The sequence below is a fragment of the Panthera onca genome, chromosome B4 (assembly GCF_046562875.1).
Source record: "Panthera onca isolate mPanOnc1 chromosome B4, mPanOnc1 haplotype 2, whole genome shotgun sequence".
Taxonomy (NCBI): domain Eukaryota; kingdom Metazoa; phylum Chordata; class Mammalia; order Carnivora; family Felidae; genus Panthera; species Panthera onca.
The window spans coordinates 102,602,530-102,620,168 of NC_138345.1; the positions used below are offsets into that span (position 1 = coordinate 102,602,530).

General features: G+C 35.0%; 1 protein-coding gene across 8 annotated transcripts in view; it reads right to left on the reverse strand.

The window, feature by feature from the left end:
- Positions 1-17,639, reverse strand: part of PPP1R12A (protein phosphatase 1 regulatory subunit 12A) — a 159,980-nt gene that overhangs the window by 66,598 nt on the left and 75,743 nt on the right. For all 8 annotated transcript variants that reach the window (XR_009617122.3, XM_060656880.3, XM_060656881.3 and 5 more), the window contains exons 3-5: positions 15,391-15,509; positions 6,545-6,704; positions 1,871-2,015 (exon numbers count right to left, since the gene is read on the reverse strand). Coding sequence is in view for 7 of the 8 variants with exons in the window: in XM_060656880.3 (XP_060512863.1) it covers positions 1,871-2,015; positions 6,545-6,704; positions 15,391-15,509 (424 nt within the window). In the remaining variant the exon portion in view is untranslated. The remainder of the gene's footprint in view (positions 1-1,870; positions 2,016-6,544; positions 6,705-15,390; positions 15,510-17,639) is intronic.

Below are 17,639 nucleotides of genomic sequence, written 5' to 3' on the forward strand. Positions count from 1 at the left end.
ATGCAAGATAAAATAACTTTTTTCATACATACTATATATATTTTCTATGTATCACTACCAAAAAATAACATATTTAAACTAGAAAATGATACAATGTTCTCAGAAAACCTTTCCATTAATAAGCTTCTCTCTTCTGGTCCTTATCTGGAGGCCACTATCAATGAATGAACCAATTATCAGCACTGCCCATGTCAGTGGACAAGTGGCCTTTAAGAGACACTGTTTGGGAGAGAGACAGGAATGCAGAAAAGAGATTAGAAGATAAGAGATATTTACTAATTTCTTCAGAAAAATCCCAACTGCTGGGGGAATTTCTACATGGAAGGAGAGGAAATATGAATTGTCAAACTAAAATTAGCTGGCCTTTTATACTTAAAATTAAATAGTATCAACATTTACTTGTCTTCTAATGCTGATAACAAAACGGAAAACTGTTATAAATAAAAAAGGGCAAATTATCAAAGTTTTGACTAAAAATTTAGATAGAAGACTTTTATACTTATGTATAAAAGCAAACCTATACTTAAACTCTCAAACATTTTTTCTCTTGACTTCCCTGAAGATTTTCACCACTTCCTATGACTTTCTTGCCTGTACATTTCTTACTTAAAATACATTTACAGGTACATATATGAAAATACATTTATAAGCACATATAAGTACATATATGAAAAATACATTTATAAATACATATATGGAAAGCACATATCTAAATACATATATAAAATACATATATAAGTACATATATATGAAAGGAGTTCAGAGGGCTTCTTTATCACTTTATGTCAGCAACTAGAACATGAATTTCCACTAACTACCTCAACTTCCAAACACTTAGCCATGGGGAAATCTTGGGCATATGGTTATCATTTTTGCTCTCTTCCCTTTGCAGATTCCCAAGTAGAAACTGCTGTTATCAGAATGTAATCAGCACCAGCACTTATATTAATGGACACAATAGAATCAGATGGCACCATCTGAATAAAGAGGCGATCGTTTTAGGAACCTCTGCTAAGTAATCTACCACATTATCCCATAAAATGCAATATATAAAGGATATTCTATGGAAGCTAAAGGTAATCAAGCTCACTAGAGGAAATGTCTTGAGCTCTGCAACTGTTGGTATATAAGAATCATGAATACGAATAGGAGGAAAACTAGTAGGAATACTGGTGACACTGGTAACTGACAGTGCTTGGAAGGGAGTACAGAAAAAAAACCAAACCCTAATCTAGTAAGGAATCTGACAACCTGAATCTGTTCATGATTTGTAAAAAACACTTATGTGATATTCACTCCTTCCTTCCCTCTACCTAATTGGGTGATATTAAGTGAATCTTCTACCTCATAAACTGTTTTCTCACCTGCAAAACTAGGAGACTACATGTTACATCTCAATAATTTTATCTGGAATAAAACTTTATGGTTTTTCTATATTCTCACCTGCTTTAAGACCTCACTGTCCGAGCCATTTAAAAAGCTACTGTAAGCAAGCTGTCAAGACCACCAGCTAAAAAGAAATAGAAATATACTTCTGTATGTGTTCTAACCCATAGTGATGGGAGAAAACATTCACAGAGAAAAGCAAAATTTTCTTAATTTATGAATTCTGAAGTACCCAAATCTACTCTATTGCATATGGTAATAGGATTACTCAAAGAGTAATACTTCTTTCTTTGAGGAACAAGGTCAAACCACCTTGTAGGTAGCTGAGAAATAATTAATAATAAAAACCAATAAACAGCTGATAAAATGTTGTTTTGTATGGTTCATAAAACTTAATTATAAAATTTACATTGCAATATTTTTGAGACTTCTAAAACACTTATTTCTAAAAGTTAAATATTTAAAATATATTTAAAAGGCCTACCACTTTGTTGACCATCTCCATATCACACAGATTGTCCACTAAAATTCGACATGCTTCTTCTTTACCCCAGTGAGCAGCAGCATGAAGAGGTGTCCAGCCATCATAATCTTTAATATTAACATCATAGCCTGCCTGTATTAGAAGCCTAAAGAAATTATAGTGAATTAGATAATCATTAAAAAAATCTAAATGTGAGCAAACATAATCAACAGCTTTATACCATGCAAGCTAACAAAAATCTGTGATATATTTCTTTTCCTAGTTCCCATCTCCTTTCCCTTCAATGAATTAACTAGGAGAAAAGAAAAGAATTCTCAGAAAACACTGGTAAAGAGGATCTTGAATTACTGCCATAATAATGCATTCAGCTTTAACTAATTCCTAATAAGTGTAATGGTTTGGTGGGACACTGATTAATTCTTGTTAATATGAATTGTAATTGAAATTTTCACAGGAAAGCCAATAATTTTTCAATGTGAACTCAAAAACCCCTGGATCAATTTGTATATTAAACTAATTTATTGCAGTGAATGTCTTCAGGTGTCCATATAATATATTACCCCAGGCTAAGTGTGTTCTAAATATATACTGGGATCAAATAAATTTCTTTTGAAGTTTTTCTGTGGTCTTGCAGTTGAGGAACTAGTTTGTGAAAGCTTTCACAAACTTAACCTACCTACCATGGGTAATTTTCATAGGAAACTGACAGTCTGCTAGGAACAACACAAAGCAGAGGCAGCGGGGCGGCTCAGTCAGTTAAGGGTCCAATTCTCAATTTCGGCTCAGGTAATGATCTCATGGTTCAGGAGATCCAGCCCCAAGTCAGGCTCTGCACTGACAGCATGGAGACTATTTGGGATTTTCTCTCTCTGTCTCTCTCTCTCTCTGTCTCTCTCTCTCTACCCCTCTCCCCACTTGTGCTCTCTTTCTCTCAAACTAAATAAATACACATTAAAAAGAACAAGGAACAAAACAAAGCAAAACAAATATTCCAAGGGATTGAGTCTACTTTTCTGCAGCAGTAAAAAGCAGATATTCTGTCAACAAAGCTAGAAAAGAGGAATACATTTTAATACAATGCAAAGACTTTTATAAATTGTTAGTATGCCCTCCTAGCTGTATATTCACATCGACCTTTATTTTATCTAGAAATTAAGCTCAGAGAACAAAAATTGGGTCTATAAATTGCACACAGCACAGTCTCACACGCACAAAGAAGAACAGTAAATACTTTATAACTCATGAAATCACTTACTCTCCAAGAAGTTGAGCTTGAGAAGGGCTTCTTTTTACCTACGAGAGGTGGCAGTGATAGCTAATACATAACCCTTCATTTATTTATATTTCAAGAATTGATACCCTATTTCCTCAGAATATTTAATGCAGCTGTTTCTAATTCTGATTCTAAAACAAAACCATCTGAAGAGCTTGTTAAAAAAAGATTCCCCAGCTCCACCCAATCCTATGCAATTAAGCAGCATATTGGGAGATGGGTCCTGTCAACCTATATTTTTAGTAAGTCCTGTGTCATCTGCCTGCAGACCAATATTTAAGAGCCACCAATCTAAAGAACGAGCTAACTGGGGCGCCTGGGTGGCTCAGTCAGTTGAGCATCTGACTTCGGCCCAGGTCATGATCCCGTGCTTTGTGGGTTTGAGCCCCGCACTGGGCTCTGTGCTGACAGGCTCAGAGCCTGGAGCCTGCTTCAGATTCTGTTTCTCCCTCTTTCTCTGCCCCTCCTCCATTCTGTCTCTCTGTCTCCCAAAAATAAATAAACATTAAAAAAAATTTTTTTTAAAGAACAAAGCTAACAGACAGAAGTCTAGAGATTTAAGTTAAAAAACTCCATTAACATATATATTATTAGAAACTTTATTAATAGAGACAGAATACTGGAAGATAATGAAAATAATCTCCCATTAGAAAACAGAAACTATAATAATGTTAAATATTCTGAGAAACATAAAAATTAGAAGTATTTGGAAGTCTATGTGGAAAGGGAAGACAGAAAGGTAGTTACATTTTATTCCCCATAAACATATGGCTCTCTGTATATGCCAGGCCACATAAAACTCAAAAAAATAAGACTGTACTTATTATATTCAAGGAGATTCTAGTGGAGGATGAAAGTCAAGTAAAACAATAATCAACCCTCAAAGACAGGTTCTGTGATGAAGATGTAATGGCAGTACAGAACTGAAAAGTATCAAAATCATTTGCAAGGGGTTATGTATTTGTGGGGGAGCGGGAGGGGGTGATGGGTAGGGTTACATTTGAAACCAGTATCTTCTATTTATTTCTCATGTCATATACATATTTTTACTTATTTTTTTAAGTAATATATTTAGAAAGTTCAAAAATAAAAAAGACTAAATGGCTACATAGGGAAGTCACTCCCACTGCTGACCTTTAGCCCAACAGTTCAACAGGTTTTCCCCCCTTAGATAACCATATTACTAATTTTGATTGGATCCTTACAGAGAGATTTTATGTATATATCAGCAAATAACAAAAAAATATTTTTTCTTAAAGATTTTATCTTTAAGGGGTGCCTGTGTGGCTCAGTCAATTAATCATCTGACTCTTGATTTCAGTTCAGGTCATGATCTCACTGTTTATGGGATCGAGCCCCACACCAGGCTCTGTGCTGACAGCATGGAATCTGCTTGGGATTCTCTCTCTCTCTCTCTCTCTCTCTCTCTCTCTCTCTCTGCCCTTCCCCTGCTCATGTGTGCACGCGCACACACGTGCACACATGCGCTCTTTCTCTCTCTCTCAAAATAAACATTAAAAAAAAAAGAGATTTTATCTTTAAGTAATCTCTACACCCAACATGGGGCCCAAACCCTCCACTCTGAGACCAATACTCCCATACTCCACTGACTGAGCCAGCGGTTGCCCCTAAAATTTAAAACAATAACACTACCTATTAGTGTTTTAATTGGTACAGGAGTATTCCAGTCAAAGGATGTATCACAATTTAGTCAACATTCTCCTACTCCTAGAATAAACAATGCTATTAGCACATACCTTATTTCCTGTGAGAATATCTGTAAAAAAAAAAAATTCTAGAGGTAGAGCTAACTGTTAAGCCAAAGAATAACTGATACTTTGATAAAATCTGCTCAACTGTCATACTTTCACCAGTAATGTCAGAGTGCCTTTTCCCCAACCTTGCCAACAGTGTGCCAAACATTTTAATCTTTGCCAATATGATATATGAAAAGTGGTAGTAATTCATTGTAGCTTCAACTGCACCTATTATGAATAAGGTTGAGTTTTTTTTTTCATAGGCTTAAGAGCCTTGAACTTAGTCAAAGGATCGAATGGAATTTGCCTCCAAGTTGAAGAGATGGTGAATGAAGGTATCTAAACAGAAACAAAGTAGGCATTAAGACATCATGACAGAACTTCAATTAGATATATATAGTTGGATAATGCATGCCTGAGGAGCAATGGTAGCAGCTTAGCTTAAAAGAGGATGACTAATGGTCTTATGTACTAATTTGAGGAGTTGAAAATATATCCCAATCCACATTGAGAGTCTTCACAAAGAATTTTAAGAGCCTAGATAACCTAATTACAAAGACCCCTTAGAGCTGTCTAGAAAACTATTTTACGGTGCAATCTACTACTTAAAAAGTATTACCTTTACTATTTGTAATATTCTTAATGTTTTCAATTTTTCCTTTAAAAAATGCTGTTGTCAAGTCACTAAGGTTCATTCATGACCTGCTATTGGGGTCTGAAAGTTTGCTACGTTTTGGATTAGAGAGAAATACACAGGGGGACAAGAAAAGTAACTAAAAGTTAACTTCACTATTCTAGAAGGCTTCAGTTATTGAAGTCGGTAGGGATTGAAAAAAGGAGGAACTTGGGAATAGCTGACCCACTTACACTTCATTGTTTTTACTGAGCAGGGGGAATAAGAATAGACTGATATTAGAAACTCTTGTCAAACATAATATAAAGGGTGTAGAAGATTTTGCCGAGGGCTAGTCTTACTTCCTTTCACATATATCTAATAAAAGTTACACACAGCATTATTTTTTTCATATAGCTGATAACACCTTTGCATTGCAGAAGTAAAAAAAGGAAAACAAAAAAATTTATTGTGACATAAAGGAGTTTTGTTTCAATGAAATTTGCTGACCAGTATATAGCCCTGTAAAATCTCAGTTGCTTAGGTCTTGATATTTAATATTATGCTAAAAGCACTCTGAGCCCCAGTGTTACGCAGTAAAAAGAAAACTGTATTTTAGATAAATTACATGTAAATAGTCACCAGGAATCAAACTTTGTGAATTTGATATGTTTATAACATAACACTGTTCTTAGTCTCAGTAACCAGAGTTAGCCACTCTGGGAACCTCAAAATGACTCTGTAGTAATTTATCAGCTCAGAAGTTAACACATAATGGTTGCCTGATGCTTTAACTTATTGGGAAATTACAACCAAAGAAAAAATCAGTAGAATAATCAAAATTCAAGAGAAAAGAAAGGGCTTTAGAAACAAAACAATAATGTTCAAGGTAGTTTTCTCTTTTTCCTGTAAACAGACATTAAATAACTTTTATAAACTGTTTCAAAATAATGTCTGCAGGTATCTTAAGAAAAGGAACAATGAAATAAGGAAAATAAAGTAGAAATAGGACTGTGAAAAACAATACTTACTTTAAAACTTCTGTATAGCCTTTCGCAGCTGCAACGTGAAGTGCCGTACCTCCAGATTTTGCATGCCGGACATCATTTATTTGACCACTATTTAGCCATTGTCTTGCATCTCTAAGCATTATCCGTTCTTCTTCCTTTCGTGCTGCTTCTATATCAACCCCTGATAAAATAAAAATTGCTTTTATTTTTTTCTTTATAGAATGTTCTTCCTTTGTGGGAAATAAAATTACCCGAAACATTTCAAGTTTTAAATAAAAATTAAAAGTGAAAGTATATTTTTTCAAAAATAGGCTGCTAATTAACAAGCTAGTTAAATAAAGAAATGTGGGAAAGCTGTAGATATTTTACTAGCCTTCTCTACTGATTATTTACTTTTTGCCCCACAAATATTATTTTGGCTTTCCTTTTACCAACAAATCCTTTTTAAAAAAAAAAATTGAATATTTCCTTAGGTATATCATCCTTTAGTTTTAAGAAATTAAGAAAAAACCCATACATAATTAAGCCTTAAATTCCGATCTATCTGCTTTGACCAGTTCTCTAAACTCTACCCTACTAGGTACAAATGTTGACTGAACACTTCAACTTGGTGGTCCTGTTTTTACCTAAAATTTACCAAACTATGAAACAGATTCTTTATAAAAACTCTTTCCTTTTCCAGCACAGTTCATTTTCACTATTAGTATCAGCATTATAATTTTACTAAGTTATATAGATGTTCATTCATTCAAAAGCATTTATTAAGCATGAAGTTAGGTTGAGATGGGAAGAATTCAAAAAGGAATAGGACACTCTACTTCTTTCTTAGCTTTAAAAAAGCTCAAAATCCTGACCAAAAAAATAAAATAGAAAAGATAATCCTGAAATTCCTAAATTATCTCATGTTGTCTCATAGCTTCAACTGCCGGCTAATAAACAGCACATACCACAATGTGTTTATAGTATGTCTTGCTCCAGAAGTCTATAAACTTATTAAAGGTAAAAATACTATTTTTTTAATTTTGTATTCTCACTGTCTAGATGGGCACCTAACACAAATTAAAAGGGGTCAGTAAATGTATACTAACTAAATAATGAATAAATGAGTAAAAACAATCTCACACACACCCCACACCCACACACCTCCTTAGCTAAGAACTCTCCTGTAATTCATATCCATGTATCCAACTGTCTAGTCAGGACTTTTTTCTTTCATTGACCCCTTTATCCATTCACCCACCCATTCAAAATGCACTGATTGCCTACTAGATGTCAGGTGCTTTTATAAGATTCACTGGGGATAGAAGTGAACTCATTATACTGAAGGAGATATACATATGTGAAGAAAAATAAAGCACAGTAAAGGGACAGAGGGTCATGAGAAAAAGCTGTTATTTTATAAGGTTTGGTAAAGAACAGTCTCTTTGATAAGGTGACATTACACCAAAAATAGAGTTGATAGGTACACTATATAATTTGGGCGACATTCCAGACTGAGGGAAGTCCTAGTAGGCTCGACACAGAAGCCCGATTGGAACATTCTTCTGTTTAGAAGGCCAGGATGTCTACAAAGTAATGAGAACAAAGAGCAGAATGATATAATCTGACTTAATTTTAGAGGATCACTTAAGCTGAAAAGCTAAGAGAAGAAACTGAGGTATTAAATTGGAGGATACTGCAATAATTCTGTCAAGAGATGACAGAGTTTAAACCAGGGTGGTAGCAGTGAAGGTTAGTAAAGGGGTTAGATTCTGGATTCTTCAAGGTACACCAACACAATTTGTTGTTAGTGTGGATGTAGGAAACAAAGAAAAGTCAAGTATGAATCAAAGGTTTCCCACCTGAGCAACTGGAAAAACTAAATTTTAAATATAAGAAATGTGAAGTTTAAGATGCCCTAACAGACATCTAATTGGAGATATCAAGTTGTCAGTTGGATTATCTGTGCTTGGAGAACAGAAAAGAGCCAAGATGGGCAAATACTATAATAAAATTATATGCCATAGGTATCTGAAACTTCATGCTAAAATCTTAACTCAATTTCCCTAGCCAGTCTGCTTGCTCCCTGTCTTATATTTACTATACCAAGTACCACTACTTACCTAGCACTTTACCACTTTACCAATTAGTTCAGACTTTGAGTTGCCATCTCAGACTGTCTTCTTGATGGTATCTTAGTTCATCACCATCTTAGTTCATGTCCTATATCCCACACTTTACTACTATTACTGACCTGTAACCATCTTATTTAAGATGCCTTCTACTGTTATTCAGAAAAGAAATTATAAAGTTGTAATTATGATACATTAAATGTAAACTTTTTAAAGTTTATTTATTTATTTTGAGAGAGAGAGAGAGACAGAGACAGAGAGAGACAGAGGGAGAGAGTCACAAGCAGGCTCCACACTGTCAGCGCAGAGCCCGATGTGGGGCTTGAACCCAGGAACTATGAGATCATGACCTGAGCTGAAATCAAGAGTCAGCTGCTTAACTAACTGAGCCACCCAGCTGCCCCTAAATATAACCTTTTTACTAAATGATTTTCCTCATGCTTTATTCTTTCACTATGTCTTTTAAAACATGAACCTCTTATATTATCTTTATCATTTTTGTCTTTGCCATCTTGAACATTTATATTATCTTTTACTATTCTAAATTTCCTCTGAACTTGAAATTAAAAAATATCTTTCTCAATTTATCTAATTTCATGCTATCCTTAGCTACTTGCAAAGCAATTACCTTTTTTCTGCTTCCAAATCATGCTGTTATATGAATATTATGTAAAAACAAAACAACTCAAGTTTAAAATTAAAGTATGTGTGAAGGGAAATTTCTTATGCTTAAGAAAATCTAGTTAGAAAGAAAAACTCTTCTGTCATATTAAAATTTTTTTTAAAATACTACTGATATAGACCCTGCTTTAGTTCATTAAAATTTAGAAAGAAGGAAAAAAAGAAGCCCTTATTATAGTACATATTACTTGTTTTCCAGTTCCATTGTTTTAAGTAGCTAGTGACCTTGAGAAAGCCATAACTTCTTTGAATATTAGTAGAATGGGTTAAGAACACGGATATTGAACCTAGACTGCTGGGTTTCAATCCCTTATCTGTGACTTACTAGCTCTATTATTTGGGGCAAGACACTTAAATCTATGCTAATATTCAGTTGAATTGTAAAAAAAAAAAAAAAAAAAAAAAAAAAGAGGTAATGAAAGCACCTATCCTATAAGGTTGTTGTGAGGATTTAATTAATATATGTGAAATGCTTAAATCAGAAGTAAGCACCCAGGTGCTTCGCTAGCAGCTATCACTAGCAGCTCTAAATGCCTATGATTCTGCTCTCTTTCCTTGCTTTATGGTCTAACAGAAAGAAAATCCTATAATGCATTTACCTGGTCCTTAGCCCACCTACTATAAATGCAAGATTTCTGAACAATGAAAACAATATGTATCAAAACTAAATTGGATATAATATAATAAAGTGATGAGATTAACATCTGTCACTACTATTGAAAACCAGTAAATGTAAGACTGAAACGTAGCCAAATCTCTTGGTAAGAAAAAATAAGAATAAACTGGAGTTTGGTCACAGCTAAGAGACACAAGACTGACTTGTGTCCCAAGCTAAATACAGACAATTGCATTAAAATATAAACCAGAAATACTTTTAACTACTGTTCAATCTTCGAGATCAGGAATTGCATGCTCTGACTGTGCCAGTGGGGCACCACAAATCATTTCTAGTTTCAAAGGCAATTTCCTTAAGGATGACTAGTTACTGATCAAATATATTATATGAGAATTAGAGCTGGAAGAATTAGAAAATTTTAAATATGAAATAAAAACATATCAGGATAAACAATTTGAGTAATCTTATCAATGCAAGAGATATATTTAAGGGGCTCTTTTTAAAATTATTAAAATCTATCAGAGATATCCCTTCATTTTGTTTCTCTGAAATAAAGTTATGCTATAGAAATTCATGTATTCCCATTACATGAATAAAATGAACATCATGAAGTATCTTCTAGGAGACACTCTTAATAAAATGCAGTATGCTAGTGATGGAGAGTGTGGGCTCAAGATACCTGTCACACTATTTGGGACTAAACTACAGTACTTACTTCCCACCCATATGATCTTTGGCAAATCACTGAGCCTCAATTTGTCATCTGTAAAATGGGGGTAAGAGTAGTAGTAATCTCTGAGAATTGTGCAGATGAAATGAAATCAAGCCCATTGCTCAATTTCTGGCACACATAATCAGACTTATTAGCGTTAGCTTTTCACTGTTCAGTTCCAGGGTCATCTCATCTATTATTCTCCCAGATTTACATTTTTCCATCCTGGTATCTCCTGAGTTCCAATAATGTACCAAACAATGTAATCTGGATGTCCTTTTGCTGCCGCAAACTCAATATATCCCCCAACTCACATACTCTCTAAATCTGTTCCTGCTTTGTCCCACATTTTCCCATATGAGTTTAGCCATCATTAATTCTTTTTTTTTTTTAAGGGGGGGGTGTCTTTTTAAAGTTTATTTTGAGAGAGAGAGAGAGAGAGAGAGAGAGAGAGAGAGAGAGAGAGAAAGAGAAGGCAGGTGAACAGGGGAGGGAGAGAAAATCATAAGCAGGCTCTGCACTGTCAGCATAGAGCCCAATGCGGGGCTTGAACTCACGAACTGAGAGATCATGACCTGAGCTGAAAGCAAGAGTCAAACGCTTAACTGACTGAACCACCCAGGTGCCCCTAACTATCATTAAGTCTTAAACTAAAAACTTCAGGACGCAAACAGGTGGCCTCAATTCTTCCTTTATCTCCACATTCAATTCTTCATCAAACTGTTTTAATTTTACCTTAATATCAAGACAGCCCTGCTCTTTTCTATCTTAAATGTAATTGCTTTGTTCTTATCATCTTTCAGCAGAACCAATTTAAGAGCCTTCTTCAAGGAAGATATGCCACCATGTACTTCCCATTCTAAATCATCCTCCAAAGTGCCATCAGCTGTACTACTAACAACCAAATCTAATCAGGCTCATTTCCTTCTTGGAGATCTTGGATGCATCTAATGCCTATAAAACGGATGTCCTTCGCCATCTGGCTCCAGCCCAATCTTTTCAGGTCTCAACTACTACTCATCTACTCCATTCTGACTTTCTATCTCCACTCCAATTCTAATGTGTTCTCTGCATATGCTATATCTCCAATTCCTTTTCTTTTGCACATGTTGATACTCCTGCCTGACATGCCTTTTCTGTCCACCAACTCCTTTCTCTGCTAAGCAAACTCATTCTCAAATGTCATCAATCTGAAACCTTTACTATTGCAAGTAGTTACTCATAGACTTTTCTGTTCTCCCACATTTTGTCCCTATCTATATTTTAGCACACAGCACACTACATTGTGAAGCTGTTTATACATCTGACACTTCTGCTATACTGTGAAATTCTTAAGAGTAAAGACTGTCTTGTTTCTTTATTTGTTGCTGTTTCTTGTTTTAATTATTATTTTTTAAACATTTATTTATTATTTTTTTGAGACAGAGCAGGAGCAGGGCAGGTTCATAGAGAGACACAGAATCTGAAGCAGACGCCAGGCTCTGAGCTGTTAGCGGGCTCAAACTCACGAACCATGAGATCATGACCTGAGCCGAAGTCAGACGCTTAACCAATTGAGCCACCCAGGTGCCCCTGTTATTTTTCAATACCTAGCACTCAGAACATTTGCTGGCACATTCATCAACGCTGAAATCACTGTAATTAAAATCAGTCTTTGCAAGCAGCTTCCTTCATCTATAAGGAAACCAAAGGCAAGAAGTTTTCAGTACATCTCCATGCCTTTCCTAGTTCATAACAATTACTAACTAATATTAGTATAAAAAGATTTATTTTAACTACGGTTTCCTTCATATATAAGGAAACCAAAGGCAAGAAGTTTTCAGTACATCTCCATGCCTTTCCTAGTTCATGATAATTACTAACTAATATTAGTATAAAAAGATTTATTTTAACTACGGTTTAACAGGAAATGGTGAGCTATCTAACTAGGCATTCATCACAGCCAGGTGGGCTGATAAGGTAGTATTTCTTTATAGGTTGTGATGCTTGTCTCTATTTGTCCAACTTCCTCAAGTCCTGAATATCCCATTATTCCAGAACACTGCCTAGAATAGAACATGCCTGTTAAAAGCTCTTCTGTGTTCTTATCCAAGTTCCAGTTTATAATTACTTATCTAATGTGTGCCCTGTTTCTCCTGGGCTCCAGGGGATCTTCAACTGCTTGTTAAAATGCCTCAAGTATATTTAGGCACTTAAATATCCTCTCAGCTTCAGTGTCTTAAGATTTTTTTAAACATTTAGTAGTTACAAATTTTCCTAATCCCAAGGAATAAAAATCTCTTTATCAGAGACTAATTTAGCTTCTACTCCTTTGCTTCTATTTCATGATGAACGACACTTCAGTACAAGCCAACCTTCTAAACCAATATCCCATACTTTTAACACCTTAATAAAAGAGTTTTTGATAATACTCATTTAACCACTGCCTAAACAATGGAATTTGGTGGAAATCACACTAATTTTATTTAGCAGTACATATTAATTTTTTAAAATTTATTTATTTTATTTGGGGGGGGGGGGCAGTACAAGCAGAGGAGGGGCAGGGAGAGAGGGGGAGAGGGAGGAATCCCAAACAGGTTCTGCACTTCAAACTTCCACACATGAACCGATCATGACCTGAGCCAAATTCCAGAGGTGGAAGCTTAACCAACTGAGCCACCCAGGTGCCCCCCATACATATTAATTTTTAATTGTGGTAAAATACACATAAAATTTACCATCTTAATAAACAATTTTAAGTATGCAGTTCAGTAGTGTTAAGTACATTTACATTTTTGTGCAACCCATCTCTAGAACTCTTTTCATCTTGCAAAACTGAAATGCTACACCCATTAAACAACCACCCCCATTCCCACCTTGTGACAGCCATCATTCCACTCACTGTTTCTATTAGTCTGACTCTTGAAGTACCTCACGTAAGTGAAATCATAGTATTTGTCTTTTTGTGACTGGCTTTTTTCTGCTTATCATAATGTCCTCAAGGTGCATCCATACTACAGTATGTATCAGAATTTCCTTTTTAGTGAATAATAGTCCACTGTATGTTCATAACCACATTTTGTTTATTCACTTACCACCGAAAAGACACCTGGTTTACCTCCATCTTTTGGTTATTTGAATAAGACTGTTATAAAAATGGGTGCATAAGTATCTTTTGAAACCTTCCTTTTAACTTTCTGACTATATACCACCCCCCCAAAAAAAAAAAAAAAAAAAAAAAAGAACTGCTACATGGCACTTGGGTGGCTCAACTGCTTAAGTGTCCCACTCTTGGTTTCGGCTCAGGTCATGATTCTCACAGTCGTGAGATCAAGCCCCACGTCAGGCTCCCTGTGGAGGTGGAGCCTGCTTAGGATTCTCTCTCCCTCTCTCTCTGCCCCACCCCTAACTCTCACTCTCTCTCTCAAAAAAAAAAAAAAAAAAGGATTTGCTAGATTATATATAAAGATATTATATATACATATAAAATATACATATTATATATTATATCTCAAGATACAATTCATACACCATTTACAGGACACCATTCAGTGGTTTTTAGTATATTTGCAGAGTTGTAAAACTATTACCATCATCAGTTTAAAACACTCATTATTCCTAAACAAAACTTTACCCATAAACAATCATTCTTCATCTATAAACTGATGTCTCCTACTAAATTTATATTTTTAGCCTATCTCTCTCTGTTCACATATTCAACTGCTTAAATATCAGCAAAACAAACTTGGCACATCTGAAAATAAATCCCAAAACTTTTCCCACAAACCCTACTTCCCCCACAATATTCATATCTCATTTACCCCTTCTTTCTTGCATACCAGACCCCTTAATCACTCAATATTCCTCTTAGCCAAACCTTCAAAATACATCTAAAATCTAACCTCTTCTCTTCACTTTGTTCACTACCACCTACTTCAGCCCTTACTTTCCTACAATCTATTCGCAACACAAAAGCCACAGAGATCCTTTCTAAAATAAGTCTGATCATAACCATCTACTTCTGCCCTTACTCTCCTATAATCTATTCTCAACACAACAGTCACAGAGATCCTTTCTAAAGTAGGTCAGATCATGTCACTCCTTTACCTCAATTCCTCACAGGCTCCCTACTTCACTCAGACTAAAAGCCAAAGTCCTTCCAATGGCCCACAAAGCTTTATGTGATATGGTTCACAGTTACCTCTGTGACATCATCTCCTTCCAGCCTCTTCCTTGTGCTGCTTGCTTCAGTCATACTAGCTTACTTGTTGTTTCTCTAAATATACCATACACCCTCCCCTCCTTGCACTTGCTGCTTCCTATCTGGAATGTTCTTTCCCAGACTCACATGATACATTCCCTTACCTATTCAGATCTTAGCCTAACTACCCACTCATCAGTGAGGACTTCTTGACCGCTCTATTTAAATTTGCAATGTATCTCATCACCCTGTGCATTTCCCTACACTCTTTGCCTATTTTATTTTCTCTCCCAAGTTTTTATTACCATATAATTTTATGTCTGATCCTACACCTTATGATATTTTTTCAGTTTTAACAGTATTAAAAAGATGTACAGTTGAGAATCATTTATTTTTTCAAATAGACTCATACTACATATATTGTTATGGAAGGTGATTTTTTTACTACTAAAACTATGATTTCTCCTTCAGTATCAAAAATTATTTTATTGAAAAAGTCAAGTACCATATTCTTCCTAAAACAGTTTTAAACATTTCTTCCATTTAGGTTGCTTTTATATTTATTACCTTGCCGATTAACTTCATTTTGAAGTAGCTCTTCCATTGCCTCCTCCTCAGCAATATCTAATGGTGTATCTCCTTCACTGTTGACAGCTCCTACATGTGCTCCCTGACCAATCAAAAATCTGTAAAATCAAAGAGAAGACAGTTAAGCAATGATGGTATCATTAAGACCAAATGCATAACCAATGAGGAAAATTCCTATGTAAGAGCAACAATAAGAACCAAGGATAGTAGATATACTAAGTTTTAAAAAAGTACCATAGAAGATGTTTTCCTGTTTTAAATTTGTATTTCCTAATATTTATATAATGTACACACATTGCTTTACTAATACAAAAATGTTAACATTTAATGATAATTAGAAAGTCTTTCGTAAGATCAGTTCAGATGACCTCCACTAAGATTTTTCATGATCTCCATATCGACTGCTTTCCTAACTGATCTCCATTTTCCCAGTCTCATGCCATATCCCACAGTTCTTAACCTGGGGTTGACAGACCATCAGAAGGCCACTGAACTGATGCATACATCTTAAAATATTGTTTATGCTCAACACAGTTTTGAAATTAAAGTATCGGTCTCTTTGTTTAATGTGTTACTAAACAAGCACATATATAACTATACCATAAATGTGTTTTTCTAATATTTTGATAAATGAAATCCAATATAATTGGTTTTCAATGTACTTTGTATTTTACTTTATACATCCAAAATACAATCTTGAGAAAAGTAACCACAGGCGTCATCAAATCTGACAAAAGGGATCCAGATATAAAAAGGTTAGGAATCTCTTCCACTGTGTCATCTATACATCACCCAGAGTCACCTATTTAAAATGACTGGGGTCAATATCCTACTTAAAAGATTGTGGCATAGTTGTACCATACTAAGAGAAAACATACATGGCCCTCAATGATCTGGTTTTGTCTTCTTTTTCAGATTCATTTCTCTTCCATACTGTACCACATGCCAAGTTCCAACAATATGGAACTGCTCATAATGCCAGACTAAACTATGCTCCTTTGGCATTCCTGATTTTACGTTTCTATATATGAAGAATGGGCTTTTTTTCTCTATGTCCCTAACCACCTTAACTCTTACTCATATATATATTTTCATGACTATAAAAATATTCTCATTGTAAAAATAGTAAAACAAAAAAAATCCAGTTTTAAAAAAGGAAAAAAAGAACTCATAACTTTATATTTCTCCTTCTACTATTATGTTCCCTCACCAGAGATAAACATTATCTATAATATTTTTCCAGTAAGTTTACTATGAGTTGATATGTGTGAATGTAAACATATATACAGAGTCACTTTTGAGGTTCTTTTTGTAAGACAAAAACTAATGAGATTACTTTCAATGCACAGGAACCCAATGCATTATAACAGCTGAAAAATATTCCGCAGTATGGCTGAATCATACTTTTCTTTCATACTGTCCTCCTAATGGACATGTTCTTGAATATACACTTAACACTATCAATCTTTAAAAATTTTCCCAACATGACGGGGACCAAACTATTTCCTGATCACACATGAGGTTGAAAATATTCGGATATGTTTACTGGCACTTGTATTCTCTCCTTTTGTGAATTTATTTACATCTTTTGCTTGTATTTCTAATGTGTTCATTAATTCAACAAATACTTATGGGGTGTTTTTATAGACTGAATGTTTGTATCCCCCCAAATTTCATGTTGAAATCCTCACCTCCAATGTGATGGTATTAGCAGGGTGGGACTTTTGGTAAATAATTAGGCTTAGATGAAATAATGAGGGTGGTGCACCCATGATGGGATTACAGTTCTTACAGAAGAATAAGGGACTACAGCTCACTGCTTCTCTGCCATAAAGGACACAGCAAAATGGCAGCCATGTGCAAGGCAGGGAAAAAACTCTCACACCAGACACAGAATTGGCCAGCACCTTACCCTTGAACCCCGGAGTCTCTAGAACTATGAGAAACAAAGGCCTGTTGTTTACGCCACCTAATCTACGGTATTTTGTTATCCCACCCAAAGCTAAGACAGGTGTCTAGTAGGTGCTTGGTACTATATTACATGCCAAGAATACATTCGTAAGCAAAAACAGGCCTTTTCTTCAAAGAGCTTACAGTCCAGTAAAAGAGATTATTCAAAGAGTTAGATTACTGTAAAATTTTGGTAAATCTGATAACAGAGAATTTTGTGGTGTCTAAGAGTGAATAATAGGATAATCTGATTCAGTGAGATCAGGGAAGGATTCTCT